This window comes from Lacerta agilis, chromosome 12 (assembly GCF_009819535.1).
Source record: "Lacerta agilis isolate rLacAgi1 chromosome 12, rLacAgi1.pri, whole genome shotgun sequence".
Classification (NCBI taxonomy): domain Eukaryota; kingdom Metazoa; phylum Chordata; class Lepidosauria; order Squamata; family Lacertidae; genus Lacerta; species Lacerta agilis.
The window spans coordinates 53,487,164-53,507,323 of record NC_046323.1 but is presented as its reverse complement, the minus strand read 5'-3'; the positions used below and the strand labels follow the sequence as shown (position 1 = coordinate 53,507,323).

The window sequence follows — 20,160 nt, the reverse complement described above, 5'->3', positions numbered from 1 at the left end:
ATCCTTCCGGCAAGTTTCGCCATTTCTGCATATTCCATAAGTGTGGGGATAGCCAGCAGATGGGACGACCAGTAATCCCGGAGTTCCTGCTCCCACTGCGTCATGAAAGGGTCCGCTGGCTATGATCTGAAGGTAGTTGTCGTGAGTTCTGAAGGTTACTGAAGGTTTCCGAAGGTTTTCTGCAGGTATCTGAAGGTTTCGGAGATTCCGGAGGTCTCTGGATGGAAAGATAGGCTAAGCTAGGTAGCGGCCAAAACTTAGAAGGCCAAATAAATGCTTTTGAAATAAAAGAAATAAAAACTAAGAGACTGCAGTCAATGGTGAAGAAGCTCTCAACTGCTCTGCACGGCTGGTTTTGCTTTCGGTTTCTCTCTGGCTTGTCTCGCGCGTTCCCCACACACGCTACAGAGAGCGGAGGCTATTTATTAAGAAATCAAACATCGTCATAACAATTACAAGAACCAATCACAACCTTGTCTCTAAGCTAATTTCTGGGCGGGAAACTAGCAACTGACCGTTACATTGGATAAATTGGCGCGCTTTGCCCAAACGCGGAGGGATCCATGCAGCAAACTCCCTGCCGGATCCTTTGCCCTTCCTTCCTAGTGCGGAAGGTTACCTTAAAGTAAACATAAACAAACAGGTACAGGAGCACCTCAAAAACGTATTCCCACACATAAGTTTTTGTATCTATTCTTCCTTTGCTGGGACTTTCCATTACTGCTTTCCATTTTTGGGCAAGAAACATTCTTGCCGCAGTAATCGCATACATGAATATTATTTTAAACATACTTTTCATTTCATTATATATCATTTCCCAGTATGCTTTAAGCTTAATATGCTGCCCCGTTGTCTCAAAAAGCAAACAACATTTTACAGGATTCATCTCATCCTGGATATAGTCTGTTTGCACGGTTGCCTTCGGGCAAGAGATACAGAACAATTAAATCAAGAATAAATAGACTAAAAAAAAACAGTTTTATCCAAGAGCTGTAACTATTTTAAATGCTGCAACCAAATGATACGATCTTAAGTGATGCGGCGTCTTAAGTGGAACCAGTGGCGCATCTCATGCTTTTATGTCTGTTCCTAGGTACCTTCTCGAGCAAGAGTTCCCAGGCATGAGGATCGGTCCAGAGCCCACGACGGACTCCTTCATTGCCGTGATGCAGGGCGACGTGGAAGGCATCATTCCCGGGAATGCGCTGGTGGTAGATCCCAAGAAGCCTTTCAGGAAACTGAATGCCTTTGGCAACGCCTTCTTGAACAGGTCAGTGAGGAGCGCTCCGCTCTCGAGAGCTGCTTTATAATGCAGCACAGGGATAATGGTCTTTGGAACTCCCTGCCTCTTGACATCAGTTAAACAAACCAACCAACCCCTGTGTTGCAAAATATGACTCAGCAAAATGGAAAGCAACACGATGGCCAGAAACAATTACAGTATAATAATAATAATAATAATAATAATAATAATAATAATAATAAATAAATTTATTGTTTGTACCCCGCCCATCTGGCTGGGTCTCCCCAGCCACTCTGGGAAGCTTCCAACAAATATTAAATACATTAAAATATCACAGATTAAAAACTTCCCTAAACAGGGCTGCCTTCAGGTATTTTCTAAATGTCAGGTAGCTGGTTATCTCTTTGACCTCTGATGGGAGGGCGTTCCACAGGGCGGGGCGCCACCGCCGAGAAGGCCCTCTGCCTGGTTCCCTGTAGCTTTGCTTCTCGCAGTGAGGGAACCGCCAGAAGGCCCTCGGCGCTGGATCTCAGTGTGGAGACGTTTGATAGTATAGAAAACTTTATGGAACAATGCAAACATCAAGACTACCAAACTGAAGTCTCTGAAAGTCCTTGAATAAGTCAGTGTGTGTGTAGTGGTTAAGAGCGGGTAGACTCATAATTGGGGGAACCGGGTTCGTGTCTCCGCTCCTCCACATGCAGCTGCTGGGTGACCTTGGGCTAGTCACACTTCTCTGAAGTCTCTCAGCCCCACTCACCTCACAGAGTGTTTGTTGTGAGGGAAAGGAGAATGTTTGCCACTTTCAGACTCCTTCGGGTAGTGATAAAGCGGGACATCAAATCCAAACTCTTCTTCACTGTGTCCAACTCTGAACTCAGCCAATTAGTTCAACAAACACTCGCCAGTAGAAAGATGTGTTCCAGAGTATTTTTCATTCTCATGTATATTATATTCAAAAAAAGATTGGTTAATGAAGAAATTACACGCATCTTTCAACTAATTGCTGATGAAGAACTGAACAAAACAGTAGTTTTGGAAACACTGTTCAGAGTTGGACATCAGAATTGGACATTTGCTGATTATACAAAGCTTGATCTCCGCCGAGTGAAGTCTGGCACCGCGACTTATTCAAGGACTTTCAGAGACTTCAGTTTGATAGTTTTGATGTTTGCATTATTCCATAAATTTTTCTATACTTTAATTGTTTCGGGCCACTGTGTTGCTTTCGATTTTTGTTGACATCAGGTGGCAGGTGCCTTCCTGTTTTCTCTTACAAACTAAGATCATGGCCACTGGTCCCATCACCTCCTGGCAAATAGAAGGGGAAGAAATGGAGGCAGCGAGAGATTTTACTTTCTTGGGCTCCATGATCACTGTAGATGGTGACAGCAGTCATGAAATTAAAAGACGCCGAAGAATTGATGCTTTTGAATTATGGTGCTGGAGGGGACTCTTGAGAGTCCCATGGACTGCAAAAAGATCAAACTTAATCCATCCTTAAAGAAATCAGCCCCGAGTGCTCCCTGGAAGGACAGATCCTGAAGTTGAGGCTCCAGTACTTTGGCCACCTCATGAGAAAAGAAAAACTCCCTGGAAAAGACCCTGATGTTGGGAAAGATGGAGGGCACAAGGAGAAGGGGACGGCAGAGGATGAGATGGTGGGACAGTGTTCTCGAAGCGACTGGCATGAGTTTGGCCAAACTGCGGGAGGCAGTGGAGGATAGGGGTGCCTGGTCCATGGGGTCACGAAGTCGGACCCGACTGAACGACTGAACATAATCGAGTTTTTAGTTAAAATCTTAAAATCTTAAACCTATTTTAATAATTTTATTGTTACTTTTTAATGGTGTTGTATGGTGTTTTGTGTAAAGGCATGGACCCTCACAAACCTAATAAATGTTGTTGTTGTTGAGTTTTTAGTTATCTTTGATTCTAATGATGCTTCAAACAGTTTGTGTGTGTTTGTGTGTGTGTGTGCTGTTTTGAAGCAGGCACCAAAGGAACAATGATTTTTTTCCTGTGCCTTTGTCCCTGGCCAATTTGCCTCCTGACTTTTTCTGGCATTTACTTGGCCCCAGCGCGCTCTCAGATGCTAACTAGCAGGTCGGACTCCCGCAGGGGCAGAGGCTTAAAAGCAGGACAAACAAACCCTTGTGGCGAAACCCTAAATTTTAAAACATGAAAACATTTTTTCTCCGCGGCTGCCTTTTAACTGTCGGAAGAGTGAGCGTGGTGGAAGACAGCTCGTAGCAGGGGGCCTAGTTCTGATTTATTGTTGCACAGCTAAATAATCAAGAACACTTCCTTCCAAACATCAGGGCCAAATCCAGGGGGCTAGTATTAAAGGGAAAGAGATATTCTGTTGTCTGTCTGTCACACGCAGGACCTGGCACGGTGGTGTTCGCTATGCAGTAGTTGTTGCCGGGTTTGGATTTCAGGGTGAATTTTTCCGTCTTGATTTCGTTGTTTTTATTTGCTGGATTAACACCCCACCTTTTTCTCCAAGGAGCTCAAGGTGGCAAACAGTAATCCCCAACAACAACACTGTGAGGTAGGCTAGGCAGAAAGACTGTGACTGGCCCAAGGTCACCCAAGGAGCTTCATGGCCAGGTGGAGATTCGAACCCGGGTTTCTAGGTCCTAGTCTGACAATATAGCCACTGGGCCACACTGGCTCCATTGGGCTTGTTTTTACCTAAACCACCGAGCGCAGGGACACGGGTGGTGCTGTGGGTTAAACCACAGAGACTAGGGCTTGCTGATCAGAAGGTTGGCGGTTCGAATCCCGCGACGGGGTGAGCTCCCGTTGCTCGGTCCCTGCTCTGCCAACCATAGCAGTTCGAAAGCACGTCAAAGTGCAAGTAGATAAACAGGTATCACTCTGGCGGGACGGTAAATGGCGTTTCCATGCTCTGCTCTGGTTCGCCAGAAGCGGCTTAGTCATGCTGGCCACATGACCTGGAAGCTGTACGCCGGCTCCCTCGGCTAGTAAAGCGAGATGTAGCGCCGCAACCCCAGAGTTGTCCACGACTGGACCGACGATCAGGGGTCCCTTTACCTTTACTAATCTTCAGCACATGAAATGCGTTTCAGTGGAGAACATCAGAGGAAAACCAGACTTTATTCTCACCCCATATATTGTCCATGTTCTGTCCCTTGCATAACTCCAATGTGACCTTTTCCTTCTGACTTTCCGCCCCCTTAGGATTCGTTTGTGCCCAGCTGCCAAATCCGGTGCTGGAGAGCATCAGCGTGATCGACACTCCAGGGATCCTTTCCGGGGAGAAGCAGAGAATCAGCCGAGGGTAAACTGAAAGGAGCAGCTTCTGTGGATGGATTGCTGAGGAGTAAAAGCTTAAGCACGTCGTCGCAGAGTTCCCAAACAATAGACCAGAGCAATTGATTACTTCATCCAGCAGAGCTCTACTGCTACTGAACGCAAATGAGCATGCAGTAGAACCTCGGCCTGTGTACCCTTGGGTAACGTAAGCTTCGGGTTGCGAAAGCGTCAAACCCGGAAGTATTTTTCTGGGTTTCGCCGCTCGCACATGCGCAGAACAGTCACCTCCAGTTTGCGGAAACCTTGGGATCCGACTAAAAAAATTAATCCATAACTACTACAAAAAAGTAAAAAATAAATTCACATATAGTCATCCATTCTGGCTATCATAGCCGTGACTTCCCTCAGACCTTCCAAATGGCTTTCAAAATTCTATCTTTTAAATCTATACTTCTTAAATCTATCATAGCTTAAAATATCACATACATGTTAATCACTATAAAATTCATAATTACAATAACAATTCTTCAGTTTATCTACAAAGCTTCTTGAAGTCCTATAAACTTATTCAATTGAGTATCATTGTCTCTCAAATAGTTCGTATATTTAGACCAGTCTTTGATGAATTTCTGGTCCCGCTGTTCTCGGATTCTTCCAGTCATTTTGTCTAGTTCTGCATATTCCATTAATTTCACTGTCCATTCTTCCTTTGTCGGTGTTTTCTTCCTGTTCCACCCTTGTGCTAACAAAATTCTTGCCGCAGTCACTGCATATTGGAAAAGTTTAATGTCTTGCTTCTTAATGTCCGTACCTGTAATACCTATTAAAAAAGCTTCTGGTTTTTTAACAAATGTCTATTTCAACATTTTCCTCATTTCATTGTATATCATATCCCAGAAAGCTCTTACCTTCTTACACTCCCACCACATATGGTTAAAGGTACCAACTTTTTCTTTACATTTCCAACACTTATTATCAATCTTATACATCTTTGCCAACTTGACTAGGGTAATATACCATCTATACATCATTTTTAACATATTTTCCTTTAGTGCAATTATTTATTAAATTTTTATATCGCCCTATACCCGGGGGTCTCAGGGCCGTTCACAGAATAAAATCAAGATATAAAACCACAAAGTACAGAATAAAAATAAAAACAGCAACCCAATAGCTACCCCTCAGTCATCTCTTCTCCAGGCTAAACATCCCCAACTCCCAGCACAGGGGGTCGGACTGGATGACCCTTGGGGTCCCTCCCGACTCTACGATTCTATGAACTCCCTCAGCCTTCCCTTTGCTGTGTCCTGAAGCACCCGCAGCTTCAAACACCTTTATAGCGATGTGTATCTTTTTGCCCTGGCTTCACTCAGGAAATCCTTTTACATCCGTCCATAGAGAAGTAATCCCACCAGCTTGCTTCAAAAAATAAAATCTTGCTCATGGTTTAAAGTCATCCTTTATGGCTGTTTGGACCCCTGGCTGAGCTAAGTTTCACTTCGATGCCACGTTGAATAGCAGCTGGTGCCAGGGGTGCGTTCTCCTCGGGTATTTAAAATAAAAAAACGTTTTCTATAAATAGCTATCGCCCGTGTTTGTTCGGCTATAAATAGGCTTCTCTCTCGGGGTCTATCGATAATTGCCTCGGCCCCTGACACCCTTGATATTTCTCACTCTGTCGGCCTGGATTTCTCTTTCCAAATGTCACTTTTCTGCGCTCTTTAATGAGCCAGTGTGTGCAATGAGGCTTGACCCAATTTGCCGAGTCCTCCAGACCTTTCCGGTCGTCCTTGAAGGTGGGAGAGACCGGCAAAGTCTGAAAATTCATCAAGGCTCCTCTTTGCGAAGGTCGCCTGTCCCTCCTTCGGCCTCTGAACCGCTAACAGACTCCGGAGCAGGAACATTTCTCCTTTTGTGGGACGTGGGGACAGTCTGGGAAGATCTGGAGAGCCAGTGTGGTGTGGTGGTTAAGAGCGGTGCACTTGTAATCTGGTGAACCGGATTCGCGTCCCCGCTCCTCCACATGCAGCTGCTGGGTGACCTTGGGCCAGTCACACTTTTCTGAAGTCTCTCAGCCCCACTCACCTCACAGATTGTTTGTTGTGGGGTAGGAAGGGAAAGGAGAATGTTAGCTGCTTTGAGACTCCTTCAGGTAGTGATAAAGTGGGATATCAAATCCAAACTCTTCTTCTAACTGGATGTCCTAAAGATGTTTTGGACTACAACTCCCATCAGCCCCAGCCAGTTGTCATCCAAAACATCTGGAGAACACCAGGTTGGGGAAAAGGCTGGCCTAGACAGCTATGAGCAAGTCAGTCTACAGTGTGTGGACAAAGCATTCAGGAACAAAACCGTGAATAAGTTGTTCCCTGACAAACACAGGCAAACGAATTGTCTGGGAAGATCTGGAGAGCCAGTGTGGTGTAGTGGTTAAGAGCGGTGGACTTGTAATCTGGTGAACCGGATTCACGTCCCCGCTCCTCCATATGCAGCTGCTGGGTGACCTTGGGCTAGTCACACTTCTCTGAAGTCTCTCAGCCCCACAGTGTTTGTTGTGGGGGGAGGAAGGGAAAGGAGATTGTTAGCTGCTTTGAGACTCCTTCGGGTAGTGATAAAGCAGGATATCAAATCCAAACTCTTCTTCTTCTTGATGTTAGTGTTGCTCCCACTAGAGGATACACGTTGTCCAACTCCTTATATAAACCATTTAACTGGTCAGTTCTTGGAACAATTAAGAATGGGAGTGGTGCTTTTGCTAAGCGCACTGGCTTAGCCTTGCCAGAAAACCTTCCCAAGACCTGTTTGATCAGCAGCGGGTGCCAACATTGAGAGCACTTATAGCAAGTTTGCCTTTTAAGCGTCACCGTCCGAAGAAATTAGAAAATCTGTAATTGTTGACAGACCCGGTATGGTTGCAAAACCAACAAATTATTGGCGGTCAAGACCTGGAATATTTTGGAGAGAGAGAGAAAGAGGATTAGTTCCCTTTCTTAATACTGGTGAAATCGTTCAGAATCCCAAAGCATAATCATTCCTCTTCTTTTCGGAGTGATTTTTACGGGGTCCCTTCCAACTCTACAGTTCTTGTTATTCCATATGTATCCAGCTGCAGCGATTGAGCCAAAATGATCCCCTCCTGTGCCGTAACATAGAGAGATCTGAATCTGGGTCGTACAACGAGCCCTTGAGCGAGACTTGAACCCGGGACATGCCCTGTGCTGCTTTGCCTTAATGCGAATGTTATTTCTGGAAGCCTGACATGCAAGGATCTCTTTTCCCTTTGGCTGAGAAAAGCAGGTCAGATGTAGGGCTGTGAAAAGCCGCTTGTGCAATTTTCCTTTGGGATTTGCTGCAGCCAAGGCGTTCCCACTGTATCCTTTTCTGCTGTTTGTTAAGTTTTTGGAGAAATAAGAAACAGTTCGCGCCCTGGAGCGCCAGTTCCTGGCTAGGCGGGACATGCATAATTTTGCACCTTTATACAGTACAGGTGAAACTCGAAAAATTAGAATATCGTGGAAAAGTCCATTTACGTAAGCAATTGTTTTCATTAGCTACTGGAGTTTAATATATGAGATAGACGCATGACATGCAAAGCGAGATATGTCAAGCCTTTGCTTGTTATAATTGTGATGATTATGGCTTATAGCTGATGAAAACCCCAAAGTTGAAATTGTTAATTTGGGGTTCTCATCAGCTGTACCCCATAATCGTCACAATTATAACAAATAATGCTTGACACATATCTCGCTTTGCATGTCATGAGTCTATCTCACATATTAGTTTCACCTTTTAAGTTGAATTACTGAAAGAAATGAACCTTTCCACGATATTCTAATTTTTCGAGTTTCACCTGTATATTACAAAGGCACGAGCACCTTGAATTGGGCCTGGAAATGTACCAGCGACCATTGCGGCTGTTTTAAAACAGGCATTAATATCTTTGACGATCCCTCGTAGCCGACTAAGATTGTCTTCCATAAACACGGTTTTAACAGTGAGTCCGTAAGTGACTGTGGAGGCCAATTCTGGATCCACACATCCTTCCACAGTGGGGACATAGGTTTCTGGGCAGGAGTTGGTTACGGTGTGGATTTGCCAAGCGTGCCTTCCTCTTGGCACGTTTCTCCCTTGCGTCCTGAGTTCGAGTGTCTTCAAGCCCACAACACCTTTGGCAAAGGCTATTCTCCAATTGGAGCGCTCACCGGCCAGTGTTTCCCAATTGTCAGTGTTTATACTACATTTTTAAAGATTTGCCTTGAGAGAGTCTTTGAACCTCTTTTGTTGGCCACCAGCATTACGCTTTCCATTTTTAAGTTCAGAATAGAGTAGTTGCTTTTGGAAGGCATCCGCACACCATGACCAGTCCAACGAAGTTGATGTTGAAGAATCATTGCTTCTACACTGGTGATCTTTGCTTCTTCCAGTACACTGGTATTAGTTCACCTGTCTTCCCAAGTCATGTGTAAAGTTTTTTGGAGACACAGTTGATGGAATCTTTCGAGGAGTTGGAGATGGCGTTTATAAGTGGTCCATGTTTCACAAGCATAGTAAAGGTAAAGGTAATTTTGTTTTAAAGGTAAAGGTACCCCTGACCGTTAGGTCCAGTTGCGGAAGACTCTGGGGTTGTGGAGCTCATCTCGCTTTATAGGCCGAGGGAGCCGACGTACAGCTTCCAGGTCATGTGGCCAGCATGACTAAGCTGCTTCTGGTGAACCAGAGCCGCATGGAACGCCGTTTACCTTCCCGCCGGAGTGGTACCTATTTATCTACTTGCACTTTGACGTGCTTTCGAACTGCTAGGTGGGCAGGAGCTGGGACTGAACAATGGGAGCTCACCCCATCGCGGGGATTTGAACCGCCGACCTTCCAATTGGCAAGCCCTAGGCTCTGTGGTCTAAACCACAGCACCACAGCCGCGTTCACAAGCATACAGTGAGATAATATGAGATCTACATGGAACCTTAGCCAGTTTTGGACCAGCTGAAGTTTTAGTTGCCTTCAAGACCAGCCCTTGCTGAGTGCATTGCAATAACCCAAGAATTTTTAAAAAGAATGGGGGAAATTATAATTTATTTAGGAGACCATTGCAAGCAGATGAAAACATTAGCAGGATTTTAATCTCACTTGTAATGTAACAAGCGTTATAGATAAAATCAGATTGATATAAAATATACACTATGGAATAATACGCAGTTTTAAATGTTGACAATAGGACCCTTGGAGGGGATGGAGGAAGTCTCGAGATTCAGAGTAATCTCTATAGATGGATATGCATTTGGACTGTTATAGGATTATATTTGTAAAATCAAATAAAAATGATTTAAAACTAAAAAAACTAAAAAACGTTGCAGGATTCCCAAAAAATAGACCAGAGGCAATTGTATTTGATCCAGCAGAGCTTTACTGCTACTGAAGGCAAATTAGCAGAATGGTCACAAATCCAATACATTCAGGATTGGCCCCGTCCGTAAGAAATCCAGTTGCAGCAGACTTAACTGAAACTTACAATAACTTAAGATAAGTCTAAACCTCAACACTAAGTACAGAACACCACACCAGAAGGAAAAGAGATTGAAAGATAAAGTGAAACCCAGGCTCCTTCTGGCCTTATTATTATAGTCAGTATGACCTTGTCAGAAGAGATAACAGGACCAGTTTACGCCAGCTGTACTCGGCTTCTCTGAAGGAATAACCCAAACATCATGAACCTTCTCTTCTATCTTCACACAGAGAAGCTTCCAGTACCCTCTTGAATTAATTAAATAGCAAATATCTCTGCACAGCCAAAAAAAAAAATTAAAAAAAAACAACAAAAAAAAACAAAAAAACACTTCAATACTTTTCTGCACCAAGAAATGCAAACTGACAGTACCGATGAAGGAAGAATGGCAAACAGAACTGATGGAATATGCAGAGGTTTACTGGTAGAATAGGAGATCGGGAGAAAGAGCATTTAAGGAAGAGTGGGAAGTGTTTGCAGAATATTTGAAGGATCACTGTAGCAAACAAGTTGAAACGTTAGCAGGAATAGAGTAAACTCGGCAGTGTGCAATTAAGTTGTAAGATATTGAGAAAGAATTAATATGGAACAACTTGAATATGTAGCCGCAGAGGATAACTAGAATGAACCAGGGTGGGGTGGGGTGGGAAGGGATGTCGGTGATCAATGTATGTTTTTTTTGTATGAATGTGAATATTTGTAACTGAAAATTATAATTTATTTATTTTTTAAAAAACGGAAGCTACCAGACAGAGCAGTGGAGCACAGGGGCCAAGTCATCTCTGCCCCAAAAGGGGTCGTAGCTGGCAAACTAGCCTGAGATGAAAACTCACCCCCTTGCCTCCATGGCAGTTCCTGTGTTCATAGAATTTTAGAGCTGGAAGGGACCCCCAAGGGTCATCTAGTCCAACCCGCTGCCAATGTAGGAATATGCGGCTGCCCCTTATTATGAGGGCGACCTTGGCGTTTTGAGCGCCACGCTCCAACCAACGGAGCCATCCCTGGTGTTCTTACGGGACTCCCCTCTCTCCCGCCCCAACGTAGGCTACGACTTCGCTGCCGTCCTGGAGTGGTTTGCCGAGCGGGTGGACCGCATCATCCTCCTCTTTGACGCCCACAAGCTGGACATCTCGGACGAGTTCTCCGAGGTCATCAAAGCCCTGAAGAACCACGAGGACAAGATGAGGGTCGTGCTCAACAAGGCGGACCAGATCGAGACCCAGCAGCTCATGAGGGTCTACGGGGCCCTCATGTGGTCGCTGGGGAAGATCGTCAACACGCCCGAGGTGATCAGGGTTTACATCGGCTCCTTCTGGTCCCACCCGCTCCTCATCCCCGATAACCGCAAGCTCTTTGAAGCGGAGGAGCAGGACCTCTTCAGGGACATCCAGAGCCTGCCACGAAACGCAGCCCTCCGGAAACTGAATGACCTCATTAAGCGGGCAAGGCTAGCCAAGGTGAATGTCTTGTCTGTCTGACTGTCTCTCTCCCTCTCCCTATTCCTGAAGGGATTTTCGGAAGCAGGTGTACAAGGAAAGCTATTCTCTGCCCACTTGGGTCAGTCCCGGAGATTAGCCCAGCGTTCCTCAGGCTTGGGTCCCCGGCTGCTGCCGGACTACAACTCCCATCATCCCTAGCTCCCAGGACCAGTGGTCACGGATGATGGGAGTTGTAGTCCTGCAGCAGCCGGAGACCCACATTTGAGAAAGGCTGCTCCTAAGCGCCACATCACGCCGGCTCCGGTTATGCAGTGGGACCTCGGTTTTCGAACGTAATCCGTTCCGGAAGACCATTCAGCTTCCGAAACGTTCGAAAACCGAGGCCTGCGGATTTACAGGGAAAATTGAGAAAATTCAGTGGTACCTCAGTGGAAGCCGTTTGATTTCCGAGGCACGTTCAAAAACAGAAGCATTTGCTTCTGGGTTTTCGAGTTCCGGAACATTCGTCAACGGAGACATTCGAAAACCGAGGTAATTTTGCAGTTACAAGCTTGTTTCTACCCCCTTTTTCCTTTTGTCCTCGTCATGAAACTCTGAGGACAGCATGACCTAAGGGACTGTGATGCGCTCAAAGCACCCAGGAAATGTCACGACGGAACGAGTATTTTGAAACGGAGTGTGGCGAGGCATCTGTTTCGTCCTGCGTCCTGCTCAAAACCATGCAAAAAATAAACAACAAACACAACTGTGTCTACCTGAGAACCAGTGTGACGTAATGCAGCCTTCGCTAACCTGGGGGCTTCCAGATATTTTGGAGTGCAGATCCCATCAGCCCGACAAAAAGATGGTTTGGGGAAGGTGCTCAACATGCCCGAGGGTATCAGGGACCCAGGTTCAAGAAAAAGTGGGTTGGAGAGCCAGACGAGAACCTGTAGACAAATGCTGACTCAGCTGTGAAGCTCATTGGGTGAGCTGCTGTCTCTTAGCTCAACCTACCTCGCAGGGTTGTTGGGATTAAATGGGAAAGGGGAAATCATCTTGAGCTCCTTGCAGAGATGGAGGAGAATACCTGGGCAGGAGGGATGGAGAACCAGGTGCCCATAGTTAGTTCTGGAAATACGTGAGAATTATAGTCTAGAAATGTTGTGGCGATCCCATTGTTGTTGTCAGAAAAAACACACACGCAAAGAATTTGCACCTCCACCAGGGAGAAGAGATGGTGGAAGAAGATGGGGAAAAATTTAAATTATATTTGGAAAAAAAATAATGCAATGTTCATTAAAGCTTAGGGAAGAAATTACAGGTTTTTCAGAATTTAGCTTAGAATTAGGTTAAAGTTAAATTGGGAATGAAAGAAATTTTGGAATAATAATAATAATAATAATAATAATAATAATAATAATAATAATAATAATAATAATAGTTTTTTATTTATACCCCGCCCTTCCCCGCCAAACCGGGCTCAGGGCGGCTAACACCAATAAAAGCACAACAAAAACATAAAACAATTCATTAAAATACAGATTAAAATACAATGTAAAATTTCATTTAGACTGCAGCCTCCTTTTTAAGTAGCCCACCAATCGCACCAAAAGAATGAAACATCAGGGTTAAACTGAAACCAACCCAAAGGCCAGGTGGAACAGCTCCGTCTTGCAGGCCCTGCGGAAAGATGCCAAATCCCACAGGGCCCTGGTCTCTTGTGATAGACCGTTCCACCACGTCAGGGCCAGTACTGAGAAGTCCCTGGCCCTAGTTGAAGCCAACCTAGCATCCTTGTGGCTCGGAACCCCCAAAAAGTTATTATTTGAGGACCTTAAGGTCCTACCCGGGACATACCAGGAGAGGCGGTCCCTTAGGTACGAGGGTCCTAAGCCTTAAGTTTAGATTGTACTTCCCTAGAAACTGCCAATATAGATTTGGGATTTGAAATTCAGAACGGGGCTGGGCCAGGGGAAGTCATTTAAGGTGTACAGTGAAAGTTATGTTATGGTAAGCAGAATTTTTGTTTTAGTATTTTCTCCTTTTTAGTTTTATTTTCATATTCTTTCTATTTTCTTTTTTCTTGTATTTTGTGGGTTTTTTTCCTATGTTTTTCTTCTGTAAAATGAATAAAAATTATTTTTAAAACAGCAACAACAACAAAGAATTCACACCTCCCTTCTGTGATGTCCTTAGGTCCATGCCTACATCATCAGCTCCCTTAAGAAGGAAATGCCGTCGGTGTTTGGGAAAGATAACAAGAAGAAGGAGCTCGTGAACAACTTGGGCGAGATCTACGGGCGCATCGAGCGGGAGCATCAGATTTCACCGGGAGATTTTCCCAATCTGAAGAGATGCAGGTGAGTGCCAGGGAAAAAACAAAAAACATTTGAGAACAGGGACGGAAAACTCCTCAGTTTCAGTTGCACAGAGGGAGGTCTAAGGCAAAGATGAACTTTGCTGCCCACCTCGGCTAGAACGTTCCGGGTTGGAAGGAATGCTTTTGCCCAGAAGAGAAATCTCATTTTCAGTTCAGATTATCGTTCTGGGGAGGAGGGGGGGGAGAGCCTTCCAAATTGCAAATCATAGAATTGTAGAATTGAAAAGGATCTAGGAGTCTTGGTAGACCATAAACTTGACATGAGTCAACAGTGTGATGCAGCAGCTAAAAAAGACAATGCAATTCTGGGCTGCATCAATAGGAGTATAGCATCTAGATCAAGGGAAGTAATAGCACCACTGTATTCCGCTCTGGTCAGACCTCACCTGGAATACTGTGTCCAGTTCTGGGCACCACAGTTCAAGAAGGATACTGACAAGCTGGAACGTGTCCAGAGGAGGGCAACCAAAATGGTCAAAGGCCTGGAAACGATGCCTTATGAGGAACGGCTTAGGGAGCTGGGTATGTTTAGCCTGGAGAAGAGAAGGTTAAGGGGTGACATGATAGCCATGTTCAAATATATCAAAAAATGTCATACAGAGGAGGGTGAAAGGTTGTTTTCTGCTGCTCCCGAGAAGCGGACACGGGGCAATGGATTCAAACTACAAGAAAGAAGATTCCACCTAAACATGAGGAAGAACTTCCTGACAGTGAGAGCTGTTCGGCAGTGGAATTTGCTGCCAAGGAGTGTGGTGGAGTCTCCTTCTTTGGAGGTCTTTAAGCGGAGGCTTGACAGCCATCTGTCAGGAATGCTTTGATGGTGTTTCCTGCTTGGCAGGGGGTTGGACTGGATGGCCCTTGTGGTCTCTTCCAACTCTAGGATTCTCTGATTCTATGAGAGTTCGAAGGGAGGGACCCTCTAAGGTCCTCTATAGAGCTAGAGCTGTCAACCTTTTTTTGCAATGGGAAACGGCACTGGAATAAGGGAATTTCCTGCAAAAAAGGGGAAAGTTGACAGCTATGGTCCTCCAGTCCAACCGCCTGCAATGCAGGAAACTCAACTGAAGCATCTGTGATAGATGGCCACCCCACCTCTGCTTAAAGACCTCCAAGGAAATAGAGTCCACCACCATCGGAGGAAGTCCCATCCTACTGTCAAACAGCTATTGCTGTCAGCAAGCTCTTCCTAACCTTGAGTTGGAATCTCCTTTCTTGTAATTTTAACCCGTCGTGGTTATCAGAATTATATTTCATACCATAGCTGTCAACTTTTCCCTTTTCTTGCGAGGAATCCTATTCATAATAAATACAGCTTCCGTGTCATGTGGCCAGCATGACTAAGCCGCTTCTGGCGAACCAGAGCAGCGCACGGAAACGCCGTTTACCTTCCCCGGAGCGGTCCCTATTTATCTACTTGCACTTTGACGTGCTTTCAAACTGCTAGGTGGGCAGGAGCTGGGACCGAGCAACGGGAGCTCACCCCGTCATCGCGGGGATTCGAACCGCGGATCTTCCGATCGGCATGCCCTAGGCTCTGTGGTTTAACCCACAGCGCCACCTGCTTTGTTTCAAGACGGAGCCAGTGTGGTGTAGTGGTTAAGAGCGGTAGACTCGTAATCTGGTGAACCGGGTTCGCGTCCCCGCTCCTCCACATGCAGCTGCTGGGTGACCTTGGGCCAGTCACACTTCTCTGAAGTCTCTCAGCCCCACTCACCTCACAGAGTGTTTGTTGTGGGGGAGGAAGGGAAAGGAGAATGTGAGCCGCTTTGAGACTCCTTCGGGTAGTGATAAAGCGGGATATCAAATCCAAACTCTTTTTCTTCTTCTTCTTTTGAATGCTCCCCATACCCTCTGACCCACTTCCCCCCATATATAATGAGCTAACACAGCAGAGGAAAACATGATAAAGCGGGATATCAAATCCAAACTTATCCAAACTTCTTCTTTCTTCTTCTTCTTCTTCTTCTTCTTCTTCTCTTCTTCTTCTTCTAATATAAATGAGATTACCCTGCAAATGCCAGTTCACACCTCTCATTAAATCTGCTGAGTATGGATAGGTATATTTCCAAAACCAAGCCGGCTAGGAGTTGTTTCTCCCCCCAAAAAAAAAAACCAACCTATGTTTCTTGCCAATTTAAAAATCGGTGTGGCGAATTTTTATTCCGGAGGGAAAACGTTTGAGAGCTACTTCTCAGGAGGCTTGGTGGTGGTGATTGCGGTGCCCTCTCTTAACGCTGAATTTCCCATCGCTCTGTCTTTCAGGAGCAGCTGCAGGGACAAGACTTCAGCAAGTTCCAGCCTCTGAAGAGCAAACTGCTGGATGCCGTTGAGGACATGCTTGCCAGCGACATTGCGCAGCTGATGGTCCTGGTGCGCCAGGAGGAGTCTCAGCGGCCCATGCAGATGGTGAAAGGGGGCGCCTTCGAGGGCACCCTGCACGGCCCCTTTGGGCACGGCTACGGCGAGGGCGCCGGGGAAGGGATCGACGACGCCAACTGGGTGGTGGCCAGGGACAAGCCCATGTACGACGAGATCTTCTACACGCTCTCGCCGGTGGACGGCAAGATAACTGGCGCCAACGCCAAGAAGGAGATGGTGAGGTCCAAGCTGCCGAACACGGTCTTGGGCAAGATCTGGAAACTGTCTGACATTGACAAGGACGGGATGCTTGACGACGAGGAGTTTGCTTTGGCCAACCACCTCATCAAAGTCAAGTTGGAAGGCCACGAGCTGCCCAACGAGCTCCCGTCTCACCTCATCCCTCCGTCGAAGAGGAAACTGACAGAGTGAGGGTGGCAGGAAGGAATTGGGGTGGGGGTGGGTGGGTGAGTAAATCAAATATACCTAATTGAGATGCGGAGCCGCCTTCTGGCTTCCAATAATGTCCACGCGTGGTGAGGAACCTGATGCAATATTTTGGGACGGGCGTGAGGAACCTTTGGCCTTTCAGATGTTGTCGAACTGCAACCCCTAGCAGCAAGCATGGCCGGTAGCCGGGGATGATGGGAGTTGCAGTTGGAATCGTAGAATTGTGGAGTTGGAAGGGACCCCCCAAGGGTCATCTGATCCAACCCCCTGCAATGGAGGAATCGTAGCTAATGCATTCCTGACAGATGGCCGTCCAAACTCGTTGTTTCAAAGCCTCCAGTGAAAGAGAGTCCACCACCTTCTGAGGGTGTCCATTCCACTATGGAATAGCTTTCACTGTTCCTGATGCTTAGTCGGAATCTCTCGTCTTGTAACTTGAATTCACTGGTTCGAGTCCTAACCTCCAGAGCAGGAGAAAACAAGCTTGCTCCCTCTTCCATGGGGCAGCCCTTGAGATATTTGAAGGTGGCTCTCATATCTCCTCTCAGTCTCCTCTTTTCTAGGCTAAACATACCCAGCTCCTTCAACCGTTCCTAATCAGGCATGGCGTCCAGTCCCTTGATTATCCTCTGCACATACTCTAGCTCAGGGGTCAGCAAACTGAGGCCCGTGGGCTGGATCAGGCCCAATTGCCTTCAGGATCTGGCCCACGGACTGTCCGTGAATCGGCGTGGGGATTCTGTTTGTTTTGGCTGCCCCATTAACCCCCCCCCAGCGCCGTTCCATTTCCACATCCGCACACACACCGCAGCGCCACTTCCTCCCTCCCTCCTCCTGGCTTCTCCCTGCCATGCCTAGAGGAGGAAGGGGTTTGGGCTGAGCGCCATTTTAAGCAGCCCCTCTCTGGCTCTCTGGAGCCAGCCGTTTTCCACCGCTCATCTTCCCCCCTGCCGCCGCCCTGGTGCTCCTGTGAGCCAGAGAGTGGAGCGGATGAGCTCGCTCTGCCTACTCATGAGAAGCGGCGGCAGCAGCAGCCCCAGGGAGGTAAGTGCAGCGGGGGGGTGGGGAGGAGGACTATTTGCCCCTCTCACCTCTTTTTCCAGCTCCCCCCCCCCCCGCCACAAGGTCTGAGGGACAGTGGACCGGCCCGCGGCTAAAAAAATTTGCCGACTCCTCCTCCAGCTTGTCAGTATCCTCCTTAAACTCTGGCGCCCAGAACTGGACCCTGGGCTCCGGTTGAGCAACATCTGGAGGGCCAAAGGTTTCTCATGCCTGCCGTGAAACATTCAGTACTCCGATCTCAAAACAGTATGCAATTAACTCTTCCCTGGTGACATCCTTGCTTCCTGACAATAATGTATTAATAAGAACAAAGCAATGTGGAGGAATGAATCTTTAGTCGGCTGTGATGGATAGATTGGGGTTGAGCTTCTGTCATTGATGTTCCTGTTGAGTTTGGCCCTAATGCTTTTATGTAAAGCATCAGAATCTCCCGTGGGTCCCAATCCAAGGCCCTTTCGGTGCTTCCACAGAAAGCTTCTCATGTGCAATTGCCCGTCTCATGGGCACATTGAAAACCTGCCACATTTCCACATTTCTTTATCGGTTTGGTTTTTCCACCCCTTTCCACAGAAAATCCCTTAAGAGCAGAATAGCAACGCCGGGGGGGGGGGATCTCGTGACAGTAGGGGGGTGAGGAGTTGCCCCTGGAGGTGTGTGACACATTGGAGAGCCCTGCCCCCTTTTTCTATTGGTCCGTTGTGCATTTCCTGTTCCAGAGCCATTTCCGAAACTCTTGTCCGTCCCACCTTGAACTCGCTCTGAGATTCTTCCATCTTCAGTTTAGCTATTTAATTAGTAGGCTGCATTGAAAGTGGCAGGGCTTACTTCGGAGTAAGTACTGTAAATTTAAAGTCCTCTAAACCAGTGCTGCAGACACTCCTTAATTTTTTTCATTATTACTATATTTTTTTTGCAATTGCACTATGGCAAAGGAGTGCAGCTAAGGAAGATCAAGCTGGTCCGTTTCCTAGCTGGGCTGTGAAACTTACCAGGCTGAATTCTGGAACTGGCTGGGTTGTCTGGTTAGATCTGCTTGTGAAATTGAGAGCTGGGCATTCTCTGGCGAAATCCTTGCAACCTGCAGCTCAGTTGTTCACTCAGAGATCAGTTTAGATGCAAAATTAAAATATATATATATATCCTTCCAGTAGCACCTTATTGTTGTTCAGTCATTCAGTCGTGTCCGACTCTTTGTGACCCCATGGACCAGAGCACGCCAGGCACCCCTATCCTCCACTGCCTCCCGCAGCTTGGCCAAACTCATGCCAGTCGCTTCGAGAACACTGTCCAGCCATCTCATCCTCTGTCGTCCCCTTCTCCTTGTGCCCTCCAGAGCCAGTGTGGTGTAGTGGTTAAGAGCGGTAGACTCGTAATCTGGGGAACCGGGTTCGTGTCTCCACTCCTCCACATGCAGCTGCTGGGTGACCTTGGGCTAGTCACACTTCTCTGAAGTCTCTCAGCCCCACTCACCTCACAGAGTGTTTGTTGTGGGGAAGGAAGGGAAAGGAGAATGTTATCCGCTTTGAGACTCCTTCGGGTGGTGAAAAGCAGGATATCAAATCCAAACTCTTCTTCTTCTTCTTTCCCAACATCAGGGTCTAATCCAGTAGCACCTTAGAGACCAACTAAGTTTGTTATTGGTATGAGCTTTTGTGTGCTTGCACACTTCTTCAGATGCACATGAAAGCTCATACCAACAACAAGCTTAGTTGGTCTCCAAGGTGCTACTGGAAGGAATTTTTAAATTTTGTTTTGACTGGCAGACCAACACGGCTACCTACCTGTAACAGTTTAGATGCAGTTTGCTTGCCCTGTAATGCAAGGAGCGTTTTAAAAGCAAAACGAGAACTCTTTTTATTATTGCAATTTCCCTTCCGACAACTGTAACAAAACAAGGGTGCCCGAAATGCCACTGAGAACACCCGCTTTGAAATGTCTGGAGAAGAGAGTGGGTGGGCATGCCGGTGAGTGGGCAAAGATGCCCACTTGTCTCCGTCATGCCCGCTGGGTGAATGCAAGATGCACACACAACTTCACTCTTGAAATGTGGGTGACCAGCGGCAATCCTGCTCGTGGCTTTCAGTGGAAGAGCGATTATTGGAAGCCCTGACAGACCTCTACATATGGAAGCATCCTTAGATGACAAATACCTCTGGGTGAGATTGGTGCTTCAAAGGCACACTTGGATCTGAAGTATTTATGTTCAGCAGTCTTCGACGTTCAGTCTTCCTGCCTGTCGTCTGTCTCCTTAATTTATTGAGTACACATGGTACAAATCTGTACGCAGAATAACCCTGCGAAAGGCGAACGGTGGGCCTGTGTTAGCCGTAGGAAACTTCCCCCGGTCGCCTGCATTTTCTTATAAGACCTCGGCTGAAGACTTTTGATGTTTTGGAAGTTATGGGTTCCAAACGTCATTCCGGTGAACGCTGCACCGGATTTGCAAGCACTGCCAGGATCATCG

The 20,160-nt window shown here is 46.6% G+C and overlaps 1 protein-coding gene across 1 annotated transcript in view; it reads left to right on the top strand.

The window, feature by feature from the left end:
- The window catches only part of LOC117055892 (EH domain-containing protein 3-like), a 32,919-nt gene extending 16,285 nt beyond the window's left edge, over positions 1 to 16,634 (top strand). The window contains 5 exon segments of the mRNA XM_033165825.1: positions 1,094 to 1,270; positions 4,452 to 4,550; positions 11,071 to 11,482; positions 13,643 to 13,810; positions 16,092 to 16,634. Coding sequence (XP_033021716.1) covers positions 1,094 to 1,270; positions 4,452 to 4,550; positions 11,071 to 11,482; positions 13,643 to 13,810; positions 16,092 to 16,616 — 1,381 coding nt within the window. The 3' untranslated portion in view covers positions 16,617 to 16,634.
- Positions 16,635 to 20,160: the final 3,526 nt, after the last annotated feature.